Source organism: Chelon labrosus (assembly GCF_963514085.1).
Source record: "Chelon labrosus genome assembly, chromosome: 16".
NCBI classification, from domain to species: Eukaryota; Metazoa; Chordata; class Actinopteri; order Mugiliformes; family Mugilidae; genus Chelon; species Chelon labrosus.
In genome coordinates, this window is record NC_140349.1 from 2,534,496 (window position 1) to 2,560,056 (window position 25,561).

Here is a 25,561-nt window from a genome sequence, read left to right on the forward strand (position 1 = left end):
GAAACAAAGACCTTGTTTATGGCTATGTTTCGTGCAGGCAGCATTAACTTGTTGTAAATCATCTGCTGTCGTTCAGCTCTCCCGGCTCTCTCTGCGGGAAGTTTTTTTATTTTTTTTTTTCGGCAAACGAAGTGAGTCATGATGAACTGTGACACCCGAAGACGTTTTTCTGGCTCCGTCGGTGCATTCTCAGAGCTCATTAAATAACCGTGGGTTATGAAATAATAACTCGAGAAGGTCAGCGACTGTGTCTCAGAAAAGGTGTACTGATCCGAGACCTCAAAGGAAATGAGCTTGTTAGCGTGACTATGTGTATATAGGGCTTAACTGGAGAAGGAAACTATTGAATATATTACATTACATTTAGGATAAAACCTTCCAATCGGTCAGTCAATTTTCAGAAGCATCTGTCGGTGAGTAAGAGCTTGAGACGTTTCTTAATGGTTCCCGGTAAGCTCGTCTTCTTCCTGCACAAATGCTGCAAGAATAAAACAGATTCAAACATCCATCCTTCTATTTCCATCTGCTTATCCGAGGTCGGAAAAGGCTAAGCCAGGAATTCAAAGCCTAGCAACACATTCCGGTTATTCCTGGGGAATCCCTAGCTGTTCTCAGGCAATCTGTGGGGTCTCTTTCAAGTTGACAAAGCCCGGCAACCCTCTAAAGGAAGGCACCCATAAGGTACCAGCACCAGATGCCCCGAATCATCTTAACTGACCACTTTTGATGCGACGGAGCCCCCATAAGAATCACCACCTTGATGTGGTGGAGGGGTTTGTGTGACTCTGTCATCCTGGGAGCTATGTTGACCAGAGAGGGTCTCCCAAGCAAGTTGGCCCCAGGGGAGGGGGCCAGACAAAGACTGCTTCATGGAGCTGCAGTACCTCATCCAGAAGAGAGAAACCAGGGTCAATAAGTGAAGCCAGACTTGGGAGGGGAGCTTGCTGGCAAGAATCTGATGGGGAGGGTTACGTCCACGGGACCTGGCCGGGCAAAGCCGGAAGAAACATCACCTGCAGGACAAGGCATCGGGTTCGGGTGCACACCTAGGCATGCAAACCCAATTTTGTGACGTGGTATAAAACTGATTTGTCTTTTGTGATCATGAGGCTTTTGTGCATGTGATGCATCAGCTTGCTGTGCCTCTGATAATGTCAGGTGACGTGGGCTGTGAGCGTTCAACCGCTCACGTCTCTCTCTTCTCTGCCTCCAGACGATGGATCCCAGGCTACACAGTGCCTCCCATTCCCTCCAAGCCACCCCCAACAGCACCATCCACAGCCTCGGTCCTCCCACTCACCCTCGCCTAGCCGATCTGTGGGGAGTAGCGCAGGTCGAGGCGCACCAGGTAGGCACCTTCTCTGCTGAATCCAAATGATCGCATTACAGACGTTTGCAGACAGGATGACGGTTTAATGTGTCCTGACAGAGCAGTTATGACAGTTTGCAAGGACACTGGGACGCGTGACTGCGTATAAAATCTCAACAGTCATCCCAGACAGGATTAATCTTGTTACTGTGGGAAGTTTATGTTGTGGGGATCAATCTATCAAACGTTTTTCTTACAGGAAATGAGCCGTTTCTGTGCGTTTTTCATTCTTGATTATGTGCTAATTGTTTGTCTTATGGATCTGGCTTTGTTTGTACCAGCAGGCGTATTTAGCACACATCTGTAGTGCAGTGATTGATGAGCTGCCAGGGAAGCCAGCAAGGTAGGAGACAGGCTGGAAGTCCTGCATGGAGCACTGCCAAAAAGTCTGCATGACAGCCTGAAACGGATCTGATGAATTTTTGAAAACAGACATCTGTAAATCAGCCTGGTCGTCAGAGTGGCATGACACAGAGTCTGCAAGTTTACATCTCTGGGTATTTGGATTGTCCCCGTCTGTAAATAAATATTTCTCTTTTCGATGTCCCGCAGAGGTAAACCAAGCTGGACAGAAAAGCTCTTAACCTGCTTCTTCTTCTCTTGTTTTGTCTTCTTTCTGGAACGTGTTAGGGAGTCCTGGACTGTGATTAAACTCATGTTTCCGGTTTAATCACAACAAGTCATTCAGCCGTTGAACTTGACTGTTGCAGGTGGACATCGTCGGGCAGCTGAATGCACATATGGCCGAAATGGTCGGAGGAGTGGTGGAGACGGTCGGAGAGGAGTCTGAAGGCATCCTCGAGCAGCATGAAGAGGAAGAGGAGGAGCTGACGAAGGTGAGTAAGAAACAGTGAACTGTTTTTATTGGTTTCTTCTTGCAGGGTGTCCAAACACTGATGCCTCAATTAGGTTAAAATGACGTCAATTGGTTAGAAAAGACAATGGACTATTGGGAATGCCATAAACTACAACCATTTTGGGATGATGTACACCGATCAGCCACAACATTATGACTGTGCAGGTCTCCTTTGTGCCTCCAAAACAGTTGTGACTCATCAGAGAATGGACATGGGCCTTCTGAGGGTGCCCTGTGGTGTCTAGCAACAGAATGTCGTTAGTGGGGGGGTCTTTGAGGGGAGGGGCCTCTGTGGATCATCCCACAGATACTAAATCTGTTTGGGATCTAGTGAATTTGGAGGCCGGGTCAACACCTTTTGCTGTCCTTCATGTTTTTTTGAGTTGTTCCTGTGTCAGGCTGGGTTTTTGCTATGGGATGGGGGTGCCTGGTCTGGTCTAGGTGGGTGCTACATGTCTAAGTAACATCCACACCAATGAATGCCAGGTCCAAAAGTGTCCCAGCAGAACATTTACTTCCTTCAATGTTGTAGTTGACTGGTGTTTAACGAAGGTATTGCATATCGGGCTATGCAATACCTAACTAAGACGATACTGATTACGAAACAAGAATGCAATAACTAGAAAATGGTTTGAGAAGGAACCACCTACTCAAGAACAAAGGCTAGAAATGATAAGCGAGACTATCAGCACCTCTGCAGTGTCTCATAAAGTCTTAATTTCCTGTCTCCGCAGGTAGAAGAGGTAACATTAACCTTGGAGCCGGAGCCGTGCTCCCTGACACCGTCCCCGCTGAGGGAGGACGCCGCTTCGACCAGAGGTTCAAGCCCGGGACTGGCAACACAGATCTCTGAGTCGGTCACCGGCAGAATACCGTTCGACGTCACGCCCTGCGTCGTCCAGTCGCTGGAGGAGAAAGACGAAGAGGCGGAGGAGGGCTCCATTGTCGTCGTTGCGACCAATTGAACCGTATGGTCACAACAAAACGAAAATAAAAAATGAATAAAAAAAACAGGAAATAAATACTCCAATAATCAATCAAGCTATTATCCCAACCCCTCCCTCTCCCAAATATTTACCTACTTTGAGGAAATGCGAGAGGACTTTTTCAGATGGAAACGTGGGATGTACACAAACTAAATGCCAAGAAGTCCAGCACCCCCCCATGGAATATGACATTTAAGACAATGAACACAAGAGACTTGAACTCAGTGACTGCTGAAACAAGCCGTGTGAGGACGAGATAGATTAATAAAAAGTTTGGACCAAGTGGACCCAAAGAACCAGGACTGGAAGCTGAACAGGGGACAAATGTGAAACTCTCAACGACAAAAGAAGAAGAAGAGGAGTAGACAAGAAAGACGAGGGCCTATTTAAAAATTCAGTGCAATACAACAAACACGGACACAAACAGGGTTTGCAAATAATTCTGGTTCAAGCTGCTGTTTCCAAAACCTAGAAATATCCAACGCTTCGGTTTGACCGCTTGACGCCGAGCAGCGACGAACGAACTGACGAGGTGAATCTCAAACTCAAAGCTTGCACTCAGAGTTATTTGCAAACCACACGATGATCTGGACACAACCAAAAAGAACGTGCATGCTTTTTAACAGTGACCTAGCCCTTAACAGTATAACACAGTATACAAGGTAATAATATATCAAATTGCTTTTTATAATAAAAATAATTTAAAAAAAAAATCCAATAAACAGAAATGTATTTGTATGAATGTAAGACTGTATGTATGTTGACGTAATGCACTACTCATGGGACAAGGTGTCAATCCTTCTTAAATCCTATTTCTTACACAAACAGGTATAAAACACAAGTAGACACAGCTCACCGGCGTCTCGTTACGTTACTCGACAGGTGTCATCCTATCACTGAGCTCCTGAGAGCGACCCATTCTTTCACTAATGTTTGTAGAAGCAGTCTGAATGCCTAGGTGCTTGGTTTTATACACCTGTGGTCATGGAAGTGATTGGAACACCTGAATTCAGTTATCTGGATGGGTGAGAGAATACTTTTGGCAGTATAGTGTATAAAAAGGATTCAATCATTGGCAGCGATCGAGACCCCGATGACCCTAACAGCCGCGATAATCATCTGTCCTCTGCTCGTCCTCTTGTTGCTCAGAGATCTGTGAATCGCTCAAGAACACGAGAGACAAGAGGTCGACACATGTCGGAAAGCGACGAGATAGAAAAATGAGGGAGAAAGAAAGACCAGCAGAAACGAGGACAACAGTTCTCCTGGTTTTCAGCTCGTTTTTTTATACATACAACCAGGATGACCGAGAACCTTCACAGACAAAAGTGAAAGCTGCACTTTTCTGGTATTTTTGTCAGATTTAGTTGAATTATACCTCTATTATGTTTTTTTTTTTTAAATCACTCTGGATGAGTTCTGCCACCCAGAAGTGAGGGAAAATATCTAATAAACCCTTTTTTTTTTATTTCAAACTCACATATTCAGAAAAAGTGTCACCTACGTCTGTTCAAAACGACTGGAAATAAGAAGTAATTAAAGTTAAAAATGCACGGACAAATAAAAACTTTCAATATAAAGTTAGTTTTAATATAACAGTCAATAGTTAGACTATTTTTATTTTGTGGTTATGCAGAAAGCCATGAAATTTGTGCACTTTTCTACTATTAATAATCAAACATTTACTGTTTTAAAATTATAAAAGCCATGTCTCAAAACACCCGAACCAAAATTTATCTGAAAGTTATCATGAAAGATGTTCTCTCGTGTCCAAATCAAAGATCAGTGTTTCTGTCTTACCTTGACTCAGCTCTCGGTCCAGGCGACGGCGTAAAGAAGAAGAAGAAGAAACGTCTTTTCTGTCCGCAGTTAAAAATATCCTCCTCTTCCTCACCTGGATGAATAAAGTTCACGTTCAAACAAACAAAACCCTCAAAGCGTTTCACATAAAACTTTATTCGTCTACATCGTCGTTCACAGTTTTATAAATCCGCTAAAACAACAAGAATGAATAAATAAATAACCACAAGCACAGACTCCTTAAGAAACGTTTAGACATTTTAAAAAGTTTTTTGTTTTTGTTTTGTTGTTTTTTTTGTTAAATCTGCAGGTTTAAAGACTTTTAAGGCACCTGAGAAACTGAGACCAGGAGACGACGAGGAGAGACGAGAGGAGATGGACGGCAAAAGGGAAAAGGTCACAAATATTAAAGTAGTCTCTGAGTATATTTATTTATTAGCACAACATAAGATTGCAGATGTTAAATTAAAGAAAAAGGTTAGAGGGAGGTTTAAGGAGCAGGGATTTTAGCTGCGTGCTAACATGCTACGTCTTTAGACAACCTCAAAACAACTGAGGAAGCATTTTTCAAACACAAGGACAAGGACGTTCATACGAGTAATAATTTAGAGCAAATTAAGTAAAGTCACTTTTTAATTGTGCACTAATGTATTTCATTGTAAAGTCACATGATCTCTGCCAAATGAGGTAACGCATTAAGCTAAATAAAACGCTAGCGGGCGAGTATCTCTCTGCTGACACAGCCCTGACGTTTTCATGTAGATGTAACGTGACAAAACGTCAGCCGTCAAAAGATTTAAAGCGAGCGATTGAGTCTGAGCTGCCATCCGCCAACTCAACCCGTGACGAGACGAGCTCCGAGGCCAGGGTCCGCAAGGTCGGGGGCACGGTTTTTGGAGGTCGCCATGGGGCTTTGGATCGAGCAGCACCGTTCGTTTGGTTCTGTTGTCATCTGATAAAAGGCACAAACGAGGAGAGGTTCAACGGGTTCGTTTTGGAGACGTTTGAGCTAATAGCGCTAATAAAAATAATTTAAATGCAAATTGGGACAATTCAAATGCTAAAAAGGAATTATATGTTTACTTAAGTGGATTCTTGATGATTTAAAATGTGTAACAGGAGAGTTTTCTCGTGTTAAGGAGGCTTTTTTTGTTCCAGGGAGTCTAAAAAAGTGAATTATTTGGCAGTAATTAAGTAAGAAAGAGCAAAAAATGAGGAGAAGTTGAGCATCGAAGAACACAGAGGGAGTATTAAAGGGAGGAGGAGGAGGAGGAGGTGGTGGAGGTTTCCATGAGAACTGAGCAGACAGAATCAGAAACAGTGGGATAAAAAGAGGTAAATAGGTGTCCAAAGACCAGAGCAAAAAAAAATAAAATCAAATAATAATAATTAAGAGAAGAAACTGACACTATTAAAAAAAGTTTTCCATTATAAAAAAAAAAAAAAACATCACTCAAGTGTAAGCTAAACCATTGGCTCATCATCGCTGTCTTCGCCCCCCTCGTTGAGTCCCTGCATGGGCCTCAGGGAGGAGAGAGGGATGGAAGAGGAAGAGGAAGGAGGAGGAGGAGGAGGAGGAGGAGGAGGAGGAGAGGAAGAAGGGACAGGGGGAGGAGTGGACGATGGAGGGAGGGTGAGGTTGCTGTTGTAACTGCAGCTACAAGCCCCCGTGCCTGCACTGCTACTACTACTACTGCTCCTGCCATCCTCCTCCTCCTCCTCCTCCACCACCACCACCTCCGGCGGCACGCCCTCAATCCACACCTCCGTTTCATTCTCCTGGTGGTGGTGATGGTGATGGCGAGGGGTGGAGGGCGCAGGCTGGGCAACGACCTCGGGCGAAGGAGGAGAGGTGGAGGACTGAGAGGACGGGGAGGAGGGAGCGGAGGGAGACGAAGGCGGAGGTTTAGAGACAGACTTGTGGTTGCTGATGTCGCGGAAGCTGGCCAGAGGAGGGCGGAGACGGACGCCGGAGCGGGTGGAGCCCTCAATGGCCTTCTGGAGCTGGAGGAGGAGTAGGAGGAGGAAGAAGGAGAAAGAAGGAAGAAGAAAGAATAAGAAGAAAGAAGAAAAAAAAGGAGAAGGAATGAGACGAAGAAAGAGGGAGCAGGAAGGAGAGGGAGGAGAAGAAGATGAGAAAGAAGGAGGAGAAAGAATGACAATGAGGAGAAAGAAGAAGGTGAAGAAGAGGAAGAAGTAGGAGGAGGAGGAGAAGGAAGGAGAAGAAAGAAGAAGGAGAAGGTAAAACAAAGAGAAGAAAGAAGGAGAAGAAATGAGATGAAGAAATAGGGAGCAGGAATGAGGAGAAGGAGAAGAAGAAGAAGGAGAAAGAAGAAGGAGAAAGAGAAGAAAGAATGAGAATGACAAGAAGGAGAATGAGAAGAAAATGAGAAAGAGGAAGGAAAGAGAATTAGAAGGAGAAGAAGGAAAAGAGAAGAAGGTGAAACATTGAGAAGAAAGGAGAAAGAAGAAGAAGAAGAAGGAAGAAGAAAGAAGGAGAAGGAGACGAAGAAAGAAGGAAGGGGAAGGAGAAGGAAGAAGGAGCAAGAATGAGTAGGAGAAGAAGGAGAAAGAAGAGGAGAAAAAATGAGAAGAAGAAGGAAAGGATGAAGAAAGTGTGGACAAATTTGTAGCCGGGTGAGGAGGGGGTGGTTGGGGGGGGTGACCTGGGTTCCAGTGCAGTTACTTACCTCTTTGAGCGCCACCACTCCAACCAGTTTACCGATACTGGTCACATAGGCGTGACTTAACCCCAGCAGAGAGAACAAGGTGTGAGTCTGTGGAGAGAGAAAAGAAGAGAGAACAGAACCAGATCAATGTCTCATCACATCAAGGCTCCAGGTGAACGACAGAAAAGAAAAGTCCTCGTTTCATAAAGTCTTCTGTTAATAATCCAGTGAAGGTCAGACTCTGGATGAGCTCTCTGTATGCATCAGCACACCTCAGTCCTCACATGAATAATCAGAGTATTCTCAATATCGTCACGACCGTGAAACCTCACGGCCTACACGCCTCCGTTTCCTGCAGATCCTGGACGACCTTCAGGATCAGTCGTTATAAAGGTCACACCGACCTTGTGTAAGGACGTCCTCTCCACCAGCTGGAAAGGTGAAGGGTCCACTCGTATCTCATCGATCTCCATCGGCTTGTCCATCTCGGCCTCTTCCCACGCTTTGATCTGAAAAAAGAAAAAGAGTAAAATCCATCCTTGTATTTAAATGTTCGAGTTCATCCAGAGGTGATGAGTCATAAACATATACAGTACAGCATATGATTAAATAGACCTGGCAACAGTAACAGCTGTTACACGAAGCTGAGCCGGTGTGTGTGTGTTTGACGAGTCGGTGTAATTGCGTCCTTGCATGTCACCCGAGATTTAGGATGTCTGACACCTTTTAGCCTCTCAGTGGATTGTACCAACAGGCCTCGGCCCGCTGTGACAGCCGAGCAGAAATTTACAGGGAGCATTTTTTGGGGAAGTGCCAGGAAGTAGTGGAGGCAGACAGAACAACCCTGGAGGGCACAAGACTGTTCTGATGTTCTCAACAACGGCAACCAACTAAATAAAAAGATGTCTTATTTATCAGTCTGTCTGGGAGCATGCTGCAGAGACACTGAAGACTTGTGACCTACATTTGACATGGACTGGGACACTAATATTAAGATCTGGCCTTAAACGGAAACTACTGTTTTTTACAACCTGGACTTTATTTCTGGCATAAAACACGATCGTTTACTCGCCCATATAACTTTTGTGTCATTTGCGTCATTGGTGAAATATTTAGATCGGCGTATATCCATATAGTGGGAGTGAATGGGGCACCGAAACGCAGCCTCTAAATAACGCATTATCTGCCTCAAAACTCGTTCATTTGTTATGATACGTTAGTGCTATTCCCCGTTGAGTCCGGAGTTACCTGTTATCATCATCTGTAGGTCAATCTACAGACCCCAGGTGATGTCTTCTGACCTGGATGATGTCATCTCTGAGCGCCGCGCTACTGCTAGTTTTTTGCAACATGACTGAATATTTTTCTGATTCTGAGGTTGTGGACGAACCATAGCAGTAACAAATCAATGGGGAATAGCACTAGCGTATCATAACAAAATGTTGGTGAAATGAACGAGTTTTGAGGCAGATAATGTGTTATTTAGAGGCTGCGTTTCGGTGCCCCATTCACTCCCACTATATGGATATATACGCGGATCTAAATATTTCCCAAATGACACAAAAGTTATATGGGTGAGTAAACGATCGTATTTTATGCCAGAAATAAGGTCCAGGTTGTAAAAAAAAAAGTAGTTTCACGGTCATGACAATATTGAGTTATTTAGAGGCTGCGTTTTGGTGCCCCATTCACTCCCACTATATGGATATACGCTGATCTAATTATCTCACAAACGACTCCAAGTGCCACCAAAGTTATATGGGTGAGTAAACGGTCGTATTTTATGACAGAACTAAGGTCCTGGTCGTAAAAAACACAGTAGTTCCCCTTTAAGCAACCAGACATTACAAGACATGAAATACATGTTCTTTTCATTTCCAAGTTTTAGTTCAGGCTGAGAAATAAATGAATTCCAATAATTTCATGGATTTCAGTCCGTATAAATTAAATTCAACTGTTAATATTTACACAGACAGTTTGGATAGGCTCCAGCAGACCCCGCGACCCTTTACAGGACAAGTGGTTACAGAAGATGAATGAATGAATGAATGAATATTTATGTAATATGTCTGGCACTATATACCAGTATTTGGCAAAACATTAGCAAAAAAAAAAGTTTGGACAGATTCTTAACGATATTTCCTGGAAAATACAAAAAACAAAAAAAAACAACAAATGTTGATGACTCATACTGCACTCAAGGGCGTGTACAAATTTTCCATCCAATGAAACGCTTCTGGGCGGAGCTTGCTCAGACCATTGGCTAGAAAATGAAGTCAAGGCATCGTTGCTTAAACCTGCAATTCCTCAAATGTCCACTAGAGGCGGTTTTGGTCTCTATAGTTCATAGCCAATGTCAGATAAATGTTAAGCAAGTATTTCTGTAAAACCATTGCTCCATCGTCCATCACTACTGTACCTCGTCTGGTGTCATGGTGTCCGACAGTGGAGGGGGACGGGGCTCCTGGAAAGAAATAATAATAAAAGAAAAGCTTTAAAACAACATCTAAATCTAAAAAGTCTCATTAGAATCTAACATAAATGAGCAAATACATCCGTTAATGTGCATTTTAAAACCTCCTCAAATCTTCAAATTGGATTTCTCTCTCTCTCTCTCTCTCACACACACACACACACACACACACAGCACTTGTCACAAATTGCAGCAACATATCTGAGCATTCAGGTTGTTCTTTTAATCCAGTTTTCACTCCCACAGCGACTTAACGAGAGGTAGCAGGTGGAATTCAGGCCAACACCTGCTGTGACACGTTTTTATTCACGCTCTGTCCAAACACACCGACCCTTTCTGTCGTTTGAAGCAACGAATACCTTCGGTATGAGGGTTTTAAGAGGACGCAAAGTCAGGTGAATAGTCAGTGGGACAGCAAGTGAAGGTTTTGTCCTCAGAGTTGATGTTAGAAGCAGGAAAAATGGACAAGTGGAAGGATTTGAGAGACTTTGACAAGGGCCAAATTGTCCAAAAGAGTCCGAACAAATCCAAGAATGGAGAAGAACTGGAGACAGAGTCATGGACCAAGACCAAGGATCATTGGGAACAATCCAACAGACCAGCTAGTACCTTATTCTTTCAGTTTCCAAGCTAAGCTAACAAGTCAACGGTGTCTGTTTTTGGTTAGCCATCGCTAAACCATTCTTGGCATTCTCCAGAACTGCAGCTCTTATGGGGTGGTCCTGGTCGGCAGTGGTCAGTACCAGTCAACATTGGTCCGAGGAAGGAGAAGAACCAGCGTGACAGGGTCATGGACCAAGGATCATTGAGAGGGCTGACCCCATGTGGTCTGATCCAACAGACGAGCTACTCTACAGCTCGTAATCCTTTGAACATTGATATTTGCTTGCATGCTCATGCTGATCGGGGGTGATTCTAGAGTCTGTTGGGGCTCTATGCGAATAAAATGTCAGTACCTTATTCTTTCAGTTACCTAGCTGAGCTAACAAGTCAACGGTTGGTGGTGTCTTGACTCTTGCTTTTAAACAGCCAAAGAAAGGACTGTGGTGTCAGTTGAAGTTTTAAGTGACCTCAAGCTCAAGCTAACAGAATAACCACTGATGGACGAGTGGAAGGAGAGACTCTGACACAGTCCAAACTGTCACGAAGACGACTGTTGGTGAGAGCATCTCCAGAACTACAGTTCTTGTGGGGAGGAACACACACTGGATTTGTTTTGCGTGCGGCTGTGTAGCTGTAGACTAGTCGGGGTGTCCACCGATGAAAGCTCCTACAATGATTATGAATCACGATTTACCTGAGGGAACCACATGGCACCGGGTTGCAAGGAACAACCCCCTTTCCCGTTGCCATGGGGGCGTGCTTGATCTGGAACAATGTTCAGGTGGTTGCACATATCAAAGTAGCACCCATGTAAAAGCCAGAAACCAGGATCCCAAGAAGAACGTCAATGTCTCTTCAATGGTTTTTTTGTTGTGGCTGATGTACTTATTCAAGAATTACACCGGCCAGATAATATAACACTATCCTAAAGGTCAGTGTTTGGTAAAATACAGAATTCATAGTTATAGTTTGACTTCATTGCTGGAGGCTTTTTTTTCTACTGTGTGTCTATTTGATATTCAGGGCTGTACAGTAGAAGTGCAGCTAATATAAAAACAGAAAAAAAATAAAAAATCCCCACTGAGGAACAGAACAGAACTGAATCCATAAACATAACAGAGAATCAGAGCGGTAATTCCCGAGCCACAAGCAGCGGGCGCAACAGAAATCTAATTCAAATCTTTCAGTCTTACAAGCTGCTTGTTTCCAGAGTGGTTTTCCTTCCTGCAGACGACATGTGTCGCTTCCCCCTGTGAACCAGGCTCACCGCCGAGCTGAATACAATGACTCTACCGCCAGTGTTTTGGCTTTTGGCCTCGCCACATTTCCATATATGAGAGACGACTGTCCGTCAGATAAGAATGTGTCTACCTGAATAGAAAGAAGGGGTGGACAAAATATTCACCACCTGGAAAAAAGAACAGATATTTAACCCATTCAGGCCTAAATACTCTTCTGCAAACCCCCTCTCAAAACCTGAGGTTTTTCAGAATATGTCAACACTTAAACCTTAATTTCTCAGGCTCTGTAGCAGATAAAAACATGAGATAAAAAGCATTTGACAGCTTACTTCTTTGGCTTTCAACTTGACTGACTCGCTAGGGCATAATCTTCAAATGCATTTTTTTTAAAAATCAATAAACTCCAAAAAATTTGAAAATTTTGAAAATCAGTAAAGATCTATTTTTTCAATTACTTCATCAATATCACTTCCTTCACTTGAGTCAGCCGTGACGGATCGCTAGCACGGTGTTTAAAATTTTCGATCAAAACATACTCCACGTGTAGGCTTATTTCGACCAATCACAAAGCGTTTTATTAGTCACATGAGTTTAAAAAAAAATCCCTAAGCATCTCTGTCACTCACCCAAGAATATTTCAGCCAATCACAGTGCATATAATTGGCCATGTGCCTCGAAAAAGACGACAACGCTCAAAATGACACAGACGCGTTTGCCGGCCTTAATGGTAACTACGCATAGATGCGTGATCCGGTCTTAAAGGTAAACACGCACAGATGTGTGATCCGGTCTGAATGGGTTCAATCTTAGAAGTACCGGTTTACAAACATGGTTTGGGATGAGTATGGATTTCAGCCACAACATTATAACCACTGAGAGGAGAATAACATTGACCATCTTATGACAGCTCAATGTTCTGCTGGGAAACTTCTGGACCTGGCTTTCATTGGTGTGGATGTTACTTAGACATGTAGCACCCACCTAGACCAGACCAGGCACACCCTCAGAATGCCCATGTCCATTCTCTGATGAGTCACCACAAGGGAGACCTGCACAATATTAGGTGGGTATAACATATTAGACAGCGGGAGAAAGTTTTGTCCTCAGAGTTGATGTTAGAAGCAGGAAAAAAAGACAAGTGGAAGGATTTGAGAGACTTTGACAAGCACCAAATTATCCAAAAGAGTCTCAAAAAAACAAAAATAGTTCAAGGACTTAGAAGAACCGGAGACAAGGTCACGGATAAAGACCAAGGACCATTAGGAACAATTCAACAGACGATCTAGTACCTTATTCTTTCAGTTTCCAAGCTAAGCTAACAAGTCGACGGTGTCTCAACTCCCACTTTTATTGAAGAACTGTGATGTCAGTTTTCAAGTGATCCAAGTTCAAGCTCACAATTTAAGGCTGATCAGCCATAACTTTATGACCGGCTGAATTATCACGGCTGCTGTCCGTTATATTAGGCAGGAAGTTGAACATTTTGTCAAGAAAGAATGGACGTGTGGAAGGATCTAAGCGACGCTGACAAGGTCCGAGACCAACACGATATTAGAAGGGTGGTCATAATGTTATGCCTGATTGGTTTATCTACAGGCTGAATTTTTATATTACACAGTACAGAGTGGACACACATGTACAACTGGAAAATGGAGACAGACGTGCACATACAGACACACCTGCGACTGTCCCTCCGTCTGCCTGCTCTTAGAGGTGAAGAGGTTTCTGAGTGTTTTGCTCACAGACTGCAGAGGACCTTTATCTGAGAGAGAGAGAGAGAGAGAGAGAGAGAGAGAGAGAGAGAGAGAGAGAGAGAGAGAGAGAGAAAAAAGTATAAAAGCAGACAGAGTGGGTGAAGGTCAATAAAGTACACAAATACAGCTCCGGAGAAAATAACACAACTGCAAATGGAGATTTTGAGGAACCAAAGAATCCCCTTATTGTTGTTGCCTGGATACCGTTTCCAATGAGAGACTATGTGTGTGTGTGTGTGTGTGTGTGTGTGTGTGTGTGATGGGCTGCTGCGCCACAATAGACACATCACCGAACCATCTGGTTACTTGGAGGAGACCAGAGGAGGCTGCCAAATCAGCCCCTCATTTGCTGTAAAGTTATTAATCAGCCGAGGACGGACAAACAAACGAGCTCGAGACAATTTGGCAACGCAAATCGGTGTCGTCAGGAAGTTCTCCGGTTCTTACAAGAGAAACGTGCTTCCAACGGTCAATCTAGAATCTAACTCACTTCACTTAACTCTTCCGTCTTTCTTTTTCTCTCATTCTGAATCCTTCATCCTGCCTGGACTTGTGCTGCTGTCCTTGCTCCTCGTCCCGTTTACTCCTGATTGGACCACTGCCCAGTCCTACGCTCCAATCAAGCTGCTCTAGGATTAAAAGGGACCTTAATTAGTTAACGAGGGCAGCTATGGTTTTAATGAGAGCAGCTCACGTCTGTGCCTCCTGCTTTGGTAATCATTCACTGGTGGTCACTTGTCGTCTGTGCTGCTACCTGCAGCTTTGTTATTTCTGAGCCTTGTTCGTTTGCTCTTATTAAACCTCCTGGAGACTGGGCCGGGGTTTTGTTATTTTCACACACCTGCACACGCTTCATCAGCTACCCTTTGTTAGATCCAGTGGAAAGAGAGGCGCTGGCTGTGACTGTTCTAGATGAAATTGGGTTTTTGTAGATTAGAAGAATTGCGGCTTGTGTTTGATTTCTTTCACTGATTTGGCGGCTGTTACATACTGTTATATTACACAAGTGTTTTCACAAGTGTACCTAATAAACTGGCAAGCGAGTCCTCACATGAGAAAGTCACAAGCTATGTTTAATGTGACTTAACAAGCGTGCAACACAATGAATTCATGTAAATGAAACTAATGTAATAGTGTTTTTATGTTCTGTGGTAATCCTCACTCGGCTCAGCTGCTCTGTCACTGAAACAAAACAATTTAAAGATGAACGATCAACAAACTGACCTCTAATGGTTCGGGACTAAGAATATTTTCAGATAAGAACACATCTAGTGGAGCCAGCAGGCAAATATCAGACTAAAACAGCTATTACAATAAAAAAGATGAACATTCGTGGAGAACAGAGCAGTAAAAATGACCCTAAAGCGATGCTTGATTCTAATTTTATTTGTTTTTGTTTTTATTTATCTGACTCAGTGATATGATAATCAGACTGGATAGTTTTCATTAGCTTCTCTTCTGGCTTCTGGGTGAGATAACTTGTAAAGGCCATTTTTTGGGAGGTCAGTGGTTCGATTCCCTGGCACATGGACAAGACATGAAGAAGTGTCCTTGAATCACAGACTGTATTAAGATGGAACTGCTCCTCAAAAGTAGCGCTCCCCCTGGTGGCTGGTTGCAATATAGGTCATAAGCTCCACCCCCTCCATGTTAGTGGGCGGGACTTGGGCTGAACTAAAACACTAAAATACACGTCAGATAATTTATTCTCCAGGATGGTTTCTGCCATTTTGGGTAGTTAATATAATGTTGATGCACGTTCGTATTTTGATGCTATAGAAACAGGATGTGACATAATGGCGACCACCAGTTGTCATGCCAACCGCTCTGTAAAGTGTTCCGTGGGACCGTGAGAGTTGTAATAATAAGTATAATCCAACATTTCCTTGTAACTGGTGGAGGTAGAGCAGGGCACTGATTTAAATAAACGAAAACACTAGTGAGTCTGGAGGAAGTGTGGGCGGGGCATCAATATCACGGCTCCACGTGGCTCCACCCTCAGACCGTACTGATCAGACTCTGGCTCCAAACCCGCAAGATGGTGCCGCCCGTATCCCCGGGAAAATAGAGTCAGTTTGGCCAATGAGAGGAAGTGGAGACGTGTTGTCCATATTTATATACAGTCTATGCTCTGAACAACAGGTAGAAAAGCCTGATGGAAGTACAAGCTATTTTGTGGAGACACTGGGAAATGCACAAAAACAATTTTTTCCATGAATACTTTCAACCACAAGCAAAATGTGAGCAGCTCTGTGTGCAAACTAGAACCAGATGCTTTTAACTTGCCTAGAGAGGTTATTGTCTGCTACTGCTTTTTTATTTATTTATAATATATATATATATATTCTTTTACACGTTACATAACATCTCATTGTTTTTTATGATTAATTGCGATGGGTTCTGCTTCCATACTTTCGGAGCAGCAATAAAACGCGTCTGTGTCCTCTGGGCATGAATCTATTTAGCACATATGAGAACCTGGTGAGCTGCAGACGCCATCTGGGCTCTGACTAAAATGCTTAGTCACATCAGTTGAGACTGAGAGAGAAGTGGGGGAGACACTGAAAAAGGAATAAATCCTGTTACGTCGTCTCGGGGAGCAAAACTTGTCTGAAGGAATCGATATTACGATGACAGGACCCCGCAAGGAACTCGTCTTATGTCAGATAAGTCCACAAGTGAGACGCAGCCCAGGAATTATAGCTGTCGTCTACAGTCTGAGTTGTAAAGAAGGCGCTTTAAACTACGGTACAATAATAATAATAAGTGTGCAGAGACCCTGGCGTATTCTACTGTCTTAATAAAAGCTCCTGATTATGATGCTATGCCAAATATTAGAAACTATTTAAATGAAATCCACATGAAATGTCTGCACGTCATATAAGCGCAGGGGTTTTGTATCCGTACCGTAATAACATGGATATTTGTTTCAGCATCAAATAGCAGCAGCAGCCTGTGCAGTTCATCAACAGAGAAACTACACATAAACTGTTGAGACGTGGCGTTCTATGACCAATCAGTGAATAAAACAAATTTATAGTAAACTGTTGACTTTCAATCTAAAGTTTCTAACCTAAAGTCATGCTAGTAGTTCACGTTAAGTCTGAACTAGTTTCCTCTGGGTTTGGATCATCTCTCTTTAAATATACTCTGTAAATCTCCATGGTCTAAAAAAAATGAAGAGCACAAACATCGGGTTTTAAAACGTGACGGTGACGCAAATTTTTTATTAGTGAACAACAAAAATAGCTTCACATGCTTTGGGGAAGGGTAGGAGAGATGCGTTCTGGAGCAACAGGAAGAACAACGCAAGAACAACGTTGCTTGAAATGTGCAAATATATTTCGTTATGAGACAATGGTGGAGTAAATAAGATCCTGACAGGCCGTCGTAGTATTGACATTATATGGGAAACAGTGGTGTGTATTTTACAGTAGACTGGACTTTTATGGTTGTGACACTACAAGCTGATTGGTGGCCGGTTGCTGCTAAAGGTTAGGGTCAGATGCTGTGATTGGTCCACTTGGTGATAGCATGTTTCCTCTTTAGTATTTCCGGCTGCTTCTCCATCTCCGCAATTTTCAAATCGATTTGTTTTGGATCAATAAAGATGGAACACATGGAGGAAAGGTTAACTGAGGAGGTTCAGAGACACAAACATTTGTACGACTTGAGTTTGGTTAAATTTCAGCGAAAGTTTCAGTCGTCTTTGCTGAAAGTGAAACAAGAAGTAGAAACAAAAATTAACCTGACTGGCAAAAAAGACACAGCGCCAACTAGTGTTTGGGTGGAGTTGTTACAGAATGAGCCAGACTGACGAGAACACAAGTAGAAATGTCTCGCACAGGCGTAGGCTACGTTCGTAGGTTACGGCGTCTATGTCCCGTAGGTTACCTTAAATGAGCCTTTAGGGTTGGGGGTGACCCTAGATGTGGTTGTGTGTCCTTTCTCTTCCTTCCTGTCTCTTAAATCTTTTATTTTTGTGAGTCTATCAACTAATTAATGTGCTGTATTTGTCTATCTTTTATTAACTGCATTTAGTTTTTGTTTATTCTGTAAAATAAAACTGAAAAAACAAATACAATTCTACACCGTCGCTTTAACTTCCAGAGAAACGGTGCATCCGTCTCCGTTAGGTTGCAGTACATTAGAGAGATAATCTACAACTATTACTGCAAAATAAAAAAATAAATAAAGTAGTTTACTCACCAGGATCAGGGGTGGTGTGGTTTGATGAAGACTCCTGAGGCTTCGGAGGAGGCAGGGGCCCGTTCCTCTCCTCCTGCACCGGGCTACCCTGCAGACGACAACTAGATTTAACTCAACGGTTAATAAGGAGTCTCGACACAGGCGGGGAAACCTTTCTGGATTAACGTAAAGCATCAGATCCCCACCTTATCTCCATCCTCCTCGTCCTCATCCTCGTCTACGAAGGCGAAGGACTCCCAGCTGTGTTTATGGCCCTGGTTCTGCTCCTGTAGGCTGCGACCCTGAACATTAAGGCGCTAGTGTTATAGGAGTGTTGTCACCATTCTTCACCATTCAGAGTTGTGTTACCTCACTTATAAATTAAAAAATAAAAAGGCCAGACTGCAGCAGCTGTTCCAGTCTGCATGTATGCAATGAGGTCACTATTTAGCCAATATCTTCCCAATCTGTCGTCACTTTATTTTTTATTTAATCTATCTCTCAGATGCACACACAGGCAGAAACTGATCCAGCTGAACAGAAAGAGGCACCGTGGCAGCCTAATTTAGCGACACAATCACGATCCAAATTAATAATAACCTGTTTTGCAATTTAGGTCAAACATTAAGCCAATTATTGTATTAACACACTGTGCCACATCTGTTTTATGAAGCAAACTGATTGTTAATGCAGAGTAGGTGAATAACTGACGCCTCAGTGTCAATAATTACAGAAACTATTACTATTATCTCAAAATAATTGTAGTTTACGTTGAAGTTAATGTGGAAAATATGGATTACACCAATCAGGCGTAACATTATGACCACCTTCCTAATATTGTGCAGGTCTCCCTTGTGGTGACTCATCAGAGAATGGACATGGGCCTTCTGAGGGTGTCCTGTGGTGTTAGTGGGGGGGCCTTTGAGGGGAGGGGCCTCTGTGGATCATCCCACAGATACTTGATCAGTTTGGGATCTAGTGAATTTGGAGGCCAGGTCAACACCTTGTGCTGTTCTTCATGTTTTTTTTTTTTTAGTTGTTCCTAAAGTGTTTTTGTGTGTGTCTGTGTCAGGCTGCATCCTGCTGGGGATGGCTGCTGCCATCAAGGAGTGTCATTGCTATGGGGTGGGGGTGCCTGGTCTGGTCTAGGTGGGTGCTACATGTCTAAGTAACATCCACACCAACGAATGCCAGGTCCAGAAGTTTTCCAGCAGAACATTGAACTGTCATAAGATGGTTTAAATGTTATTTACTTCTCCTGTCTGTGGTCATAATGTTGTGGCTGATCGATGTATATATCTGAGGGGTCCTCTGTCGTATTAACACCATCCGCTCAGACGTCTTCTCTATTTCCTGCTGCAGTGATTTCAATAAAGCCAAACTGTGACCACGATGAAAACCAAAAACTGACAATAGTGTTGACTGTCCTCACCTGCGTCAGGAGCCTCCTCTCCGGTGACAACCACCAATCACAGAGAGCCAGGAGCTCCAGTCTGTCAATGCTGCCCAATAGGATCATAGAATCTGGAAACACAAAGAAAAACTTTACATGATATCACTGATCCTTCCCTATTTTATTCACTCATTTACCTTTTGAGTCGACCAGGGGGATGGAGTTGAGCGAGGAGGAGTCCAGGAGGAGTTTGACTTCTCGGTATGTGGACTGAGAGGATATAAACTTCACCTTCCTCACCATGATGTCTTCCACGAAGATGTTGTACTGGCTGTGGAACGGAAACAGAAGAAATATCTGGAAGCGTAAATCAGACAATCGAACGAGTCGTCGAGATGTTTCCTGCATCTGGAGAACGAGTCCCTACCTCATGTGACCGAAGCCGAGCTCCGGCAGGTACGGCAGCTTCTTGACTTGGATGATGGAGTCGTACAGGGACGGCTGCAGGCCCTGGGCCACCATGTTGGCCAGGATTACTGCCACCATCATGGGCAGGATGTGGGAGATCTGACCCGTCAGCTCGAAGCAGATAACTGCTGTAGACACGGTGTGAGTCACAGCTCCAGTCAATGCTGCCGCTCCTGTCAGAGGGAAGGGGGGGGGGGGGGGGGAGAGAAGGAATAAGGAGGGAGGAAAATGTATGAGGCAGATTTAGGAATAAATGGAAAGGAGGAGAGCTGGGAGGCAGGATGAGGGGAGTTAAGAGGCTGCAACACTGAGAGGAGAGAAAATAAAGAAAAGCGGAAAGAAGAAGTCACATAAAAGAGTCCTGACGCAAAAACTGATTAATTAAAGTTGACAGGGAGCACAGGTGAGTCAAAACCTGCAGAGAGGCAGGAGGAAAGAGAGAAATGAAAAGCAGGAAGAGGAGGGACGAGGATTGAAGGAAGGCCACGTTTCTGGGTCAGCGGCTGAGGTGAGGACAGCGGAGCAAACCCACGGTGGCATTTAGCTGTCAGAGCGAAGCGGCCACATGCTCAGAGGACGGGGGAGGAGGACGGGAGGGAGGTGAGGGAGGTAGGATTAGGTGGGGAGGACAACCTGACAACGAGTGACGACTTGAGGGAAAGGGGGGTTGACAAGAGGAGGAGAAATAAGATGACACTTGAGGACACTTGACCACTCCTGACGAGCAGAGGGTGGAGGACGGTTGACAGTTAATGGGTGGACAGACAAGAATAGCCACGAAGCATGAGGGGTGAGAAAAGGGGGAGGTGGACAGCGTGACAGTTAGACTTCGATGATATGTTTTGTTTTTTTTTTAGTCTTGCAATTAGAGAGGGAGGTAAGAGGAGGAGGAGGAGACTGACCAATGACCGCGTACCCTCCTGGGATGATGCGGTAAAGGATGCCGTCAAACACGATCCCGTGAGGAAACAGGGTGGCCATGATCTCGCCGACCAGCCGGCCGAACGCAGCCCCTACGAGAGGAGAGGAAGGGAATAAAAAGTACATTTAGGGTGCGACAGTGCAGAAGCTGCATGTTAACATCACACTGGATTCATTTGAATAATTTAAACTGGAGAACAAGGACAAACTACAGAAAACAAGAGAAACAAGAGTTCACCCTCAAACTCTGACTCTGCACAGGAATGATCTGAATATTAAGAAACTGAGGGAACATAACAGGAAGAAGAGAGAAACCAAGACGGATCACGGACAAAACCTGGTCCCTGGTGGAGAAAACACTCCTTTATCACCACGTAGCGTCAACTACAACTAACACCGGTCAGCCACAACATTATGACCACTGACAGGAGGGAGTGAATGACATTTAAACCATCTTGTGACAGTTCAATGTTCTGCTGGGAAACTTCTGGACCTGGCATTCATTGGTGTTAGGGATGCACCGAAAAGTTTTGACCGAAAACCGAAAATGCACTTTCGGGCCATTTTCAGCCGAAAAATTTTATCGACAAAACAAGATGGCCGAAACAAGACGGCCGAAAATTGCTGCGGTTGTTGCTTGCAAAATCACAACATCCTGTTTCGGCCGTCTTGTTTTGGCCGTCTTGTTTCGCCGATAAAATTTTTAGGCTGAAAATGGCCCGAAAGTGCATTTTCGGTTTTCGGCCAAAAAGTTTCAGACTTTTATCGGCGAAACTACTCATGCAAGCAACAACCGCAGCAATTTTCGTCCGAAAATGGCCCAAAAGTGCATTTTCGGTTTTCGGCCAAAAATTTTCGGTGAATCCCTAACTGGTGTAGATGTTACTTAGACATGTAGCACCCACATAGACCAGACCAGGTACCCCCACCACATAGCAATGACACTTTAGGAACAACTAAAAACATGAAGAACAGCACAAGGTGTTGACCTGGCCTCCAAATTCAGATCCCAAACTGATCAAGTATCTGTGGGATGATCCACAGAGGTCCCTCCCCTCAAAGGCCCCCCCCACTAACAACATTGTGTTACCAGACACCACAAGACACCCTCAGAAGGCCCATGTCCATTCTCTGATGAGTCACCACAAGGGAGACCTGCACAATATTAGGAAGTTGGTCATAATGTTACGCCTGATCGATGTATGAAGAGCGCTCACCTAGAATGAAGACAGGCATGAAGGCCCCGGATGGAATGGGCATGGTGGTGGCAACAGCTGACATCCAGAACTAGAGGAGAAATGAAAACACAGTTTAGTTGAAAGCCATAAACGATCAAGTGACGACTATGCTCCAAACATTTAACGTATAAATAGAGGATTCAGTTTTCTCGACAGCAGACGTCCCAAAACACTGTAGAGGTGTCACCTTACGTCCTGCTATGTCCAAAGCCAGATTTCTGTCAGTGTTTGGAAAACTCTCTATAATACATAAACTCCCCCCACCGTCCAAAGACATGCTGGTTAGGTTCATTGGTGATTCTAAATTGGCCGTAGGTCTGAGTGTCTCTCTGTGTTAGCCCTGTGATAGACTGGAGACCTGTTACTAGGGTAAAGAACGCCTTTAATAAAAAAAAGTGGCAGATGTTTGTGTCTGAATTAAATGTTAAAAATCACTGTGACCTTTCTCCGCATTAAACTCTGGATAATAACTGCTTTGTTGCTGAATGTTACTCAGCCAGTACTAAACCACGCTGCTGCTGTCAGGATGCTGTGCTCCATGGCAACGGGATGGAGTGATGCTTGCATAGTAGTAGAAGAAAAATACGTCCTGCAGAAGTGGAGAATCTGGGAAATGTGTGCACACGTGTCTGTCCGCAGAGAGAGAGGGGGGGCAATCACGCGTGGCCGTCCTTGAGCAAGGCACTTAATCAGCAGCTGCTCCAGTGAAGCTGCAGAGGCTGCTCTAGCCGCTGTAGCTGAGCTCAATGTGGGAAGGCGTAGGAGTGAGCGGGTGAAAAGATCAAACTCCTCTGCAGGGAAAAAAAAAAGCTTTATGCTCTACCCTTCAAATGTCACCTCCGCTGTTTGTGTCCAAACAATTCCTGCACTCGTCAGAATGCAACTTCAAAATAGCTCGCCTAATAATACGCTTGGTTCTGGGCTGCAGAGAGCTCATCAGCGATAATGACTACCTTTATATATATATATGTGTGTGTGTGTGTGTGTGTGTGTGTGTGAGCGTTAAAAGTGTGTGTTCCACCACATGCTGGGCTCTGATTCGAATGGGATTGGATTAAAACCACTACATTACCATTTGAACAATCCAGATTACCATTCTGCACATCATCTGTCACCTCGGTTTGAAAACTTAATCGCTCTGGAACAAGATAAAAACTCATTAGCACGTCTTTCACAGGGTGGCCGTGATCCCAGATGACAGGGAGGACTATACGCTCCATCTCCTTCTTCTTCTTCTTCTTCTCTTTTAATCCCGAGTCAAACATAATCAATCAGAAGCACACACACACACACATTCTCATGCATACAAACACAGAGGCACTCAACGCACTCTTTCATCAGTGACAGATGGGAGTGGAAACACTGAGACGCAGAGTTAGCTCCACTGTTTCAGAGAGAGGAGTGTGGAGAAAGATCCAGAGAAGGAATACAGATGAGTGTTTATGTGTGACAAAGAGAGAAACACAGAGGTTCGTGGGTTTTTCTTTAAAAGCTGCAAAACTGTAAATAGGTCCTGGACTAAAATATTCAGAATTCAACTCATTGTATAGTGATTTATGAGTTTTAAGATCCTCTGGAGACAACCAACTCACAGTTAAAACAATAAAGCAAACAACTTTCTCAAACATCCAGAATCTTCTCAAACGTCTAAAATCTTACATATATACGTAAAATTCACGGCAAACGAAAAGTCCCAGTCCCAGACTCGAGACCAACTTACTGATATTTAAACTAGGACTATAAACAGAACTAAAGTAATGCATTTCTTCTACACAGAGGTTTATTCACGCTACACTTCACCAACTTTAAATGTTTATTAGCCGTACATTTCTACAGGGGACTGTCCTGTCTCCATTTCTGTTCACTCTTTACACCTCAGATCTCCAGTCCAGCTCTGGGTCCTGACACCTGCAGAAGTTCTCTGATGACTCTGCAGTGGTTGGGTGTATTAGAGATGGACATGAGGAGGTGGAGTACAGGACACTGATTAGAGACTTTGTAGAGTGGTCCCAGGGAAACCACCAATTCCTGAATGTGGACAAGACCAAGGAGCTGGTCATTGACTTTAAGAGGAAGAGGACACCTGCAGAGCCCGTCACCATCCAGGGCCTGGAGGTGGAAGTAGTGGACAAATATAAGTACCTGGGAGTCCACATGAACAGCAGACTGGAATGGAGGGACAACAGTGATGCTGTGGACAAGAAGGGACTGAGTAGACTCTACTTCCTGAGATACTGGAGACTTTCTACCAGTCTGTACTTTGCTGTGGTTTGTTGGGGGAGCAGCACCAGCAGGAAGGACATAAGTAGGATGGAGAAGTTGATCCAAAAGGCTGAAACATGTTATTGGCAGTGAGTTGGAGACATTTGTCTCAGTGAGGGACAGGAGGACACTGTACAAACTGCTCTCCATCATAGACAATCGATCTCATCCACTCCACCAGACTATAGAGGGACAGTGGAGCTCATTCTCCAACAGACTGATCCAGCTCCACTCCCACAGTGAACGCTACAGGACGTCATTCATACCAAACAACAACTCACCTTTCTGTAACAGATAACTCCATGTTATTTATGTTCATGGATCAATAAAGTTTATCTAAGTCTAAAAACAATCCCATTCACAGACAGAGTAAGACTATAGTAAATATTATTATTAGCAACATGCAAGAGGATAAATGTGCTTGTTTTATGCAATAATTTCTACTACGATATTTGAAAGAATAACAAATACTGTCCAGGATAAGCCAGCGACCCATTTTGCCATCATAGTTTCCAATCAGATATAGAGGTGGTGGTGTAAACATAGATAGATTAGATTTAGATTTTTGTTCTCCTGTTATATTTCCAGCTGATCTGCTGCTCCACAGCGCCGTCGTACACGTAACCTGAACGTCAGTGGGGGTTTCTAAGTCGGCGCCAAGGTTCAGAAACACTGTTTATATTGACGAGAGAGCAGCCGACCTGCTCCTCCATTCTCACTGAACTGCCGGTGTTCAAGTCGATTAGGTTTAATTTGACATTCCTGACGCTGGGTCGGCAGACCAAAAGAGAAAGCCTAATCAGGTGTAGCGCAAAGTTGCAGAGATGGAAACAGAAGTGAGCATTAGAGGCGGCATGGCGGCAGCAGCAACAGCAGAAGAGTGTGTGTGTGTGTGTGTGTGTGTGTGTGTGTGGGTGTGGGTGTGTGTGTGTGTGTGTGTGTGTGTTGAGTTTCACCAGCCAGCTGCTCTCAGTTTTGGTTGAATTAGGTTTTCACTACAGGGAGTCGTTGTGCTCCGTGGAGAAGCGCTGTGACTAAACCAATGCAGTGTGTGATGCTGAGTGACAGACTTTAATATCTTGTTGATGGAGTTTTACATCAGGCATTTCTGCCTAATTTGACTTTAGTCAGTGTAACACAACACACTGAGGTCGGACGACATATTTAACAACAAATATATCTGACAAATTACATTTTATAATTTACAATTGCTTAGTTTATTACATATACTCATGTACTGTCTTTAACTCATTTATTGTACCTGATATTATACATTTTATATTATCACATATATAATATTTATAATATATTCTCTATTGTATATATATATATATATATAT

At 43.8% G+C, this 25,561-nt stretch overlaps 3 protein-coding genes across 3 annotated transcripts in view; 2 read left to right on the top strand and 1 right to left on the bottom strand.

The window, feature by feature from the left end:
- LOC311500938 (protein FAM131B-like) overlaps window positions 1–1,417 on the top strand; it is a gene marked incomplete at its 5' end in the record, with an annotated part of 50,030 nt that extends 48,613 nt beyond the window's left edge. Inside the window, one exon of the mRNA XM_084562575.1 lies at window positions 1,214–1,417. Within this exon, the coding sequence (XP_084418701.1) occupies window positions 1,214–1,378 (165 nt within the window). The 3' untranslated portion in view covers window positions 1,379–1,417. The remainder of the gene's footprint in view (window positions 1–1,213) is intronic.
- A 535-nt stretch (window positions 1,418–1,952) lies between these two features.
- On the top strand, window positions 1,953–3,190 carry LOC311500939 (uncharacterized protein; the record flags this gene model as incomplete). The annotated part of the gene is made up of 2 exons (XM_084562576.1): window positions 1,953–2,205; window positions 2,960–3,190. The coding sequence occupies exons 1-2, from the start codon at window positions 2,110–2,112 to the stop codon at window positions 3,188–3,190; spliced, it is 327 nt and encodes a 108-aa protein (XP_084418702.1). The 5' UTR covers window positions 1,953–2,109.
- A 3,274-nt stretch (window positions 3,191–6,464) lies between these two features.
- Window positions 6,465–25,561, bottom strand: part of LOC311501408 (chloride channel protein 1-like) — a gene marked incomplete at its 5' end in the record, with an annotated part of 34,881 nt that continues 15,784 nt past the window's right edge. The window contains 12 exons of the mRNA XM_084563207.1: window positions 6,465–7,015; window positions 7,702–7,788; window positions 8,085–8,189; window positions 10,100–10,144; window positions 13,677–13,759; window positions 17,961–18,048; window positions 18,146–18,241; window positions 19,372–19,463; window positions 19,530–19,663; window positions 19,760–19,973; window positions 20,703–20,813; window positions 21,939–22,008. Of these exons, the coding sequence (XP_084419333.1) occupies window positions 6,476–7,015; window positions 7,702–7,788; window positions 8,085–8,189; window positions 10,100–10,144; window positions 13,677–13,759; window positions 17,961–18,048; window positions 18,146–18,241; window positions 19,372–19,463; window positions 19,530–19,663; window positions 19,760–19,973; window positions 20,703–20,813; window positions 21,939–22,008 (1,665 nt within the window). The 3' untranslated portion in view covers window positions 6,465–6,475. The remainder of the gene's footprint in view (window positions 7,016–7,701; window positions 7,789–8,084; window positions 8,190–10,099; window positions 10,145–13,676; window positions 13,760–17,960; window positions 18,049–18,145; window positions 18,242–19,371; window positions 19,464–19,529; window positions 19,664–19,759; window positions 19,974–20,702; window positions 20,814–21,938; window positions 22,009–25,561) is intronic.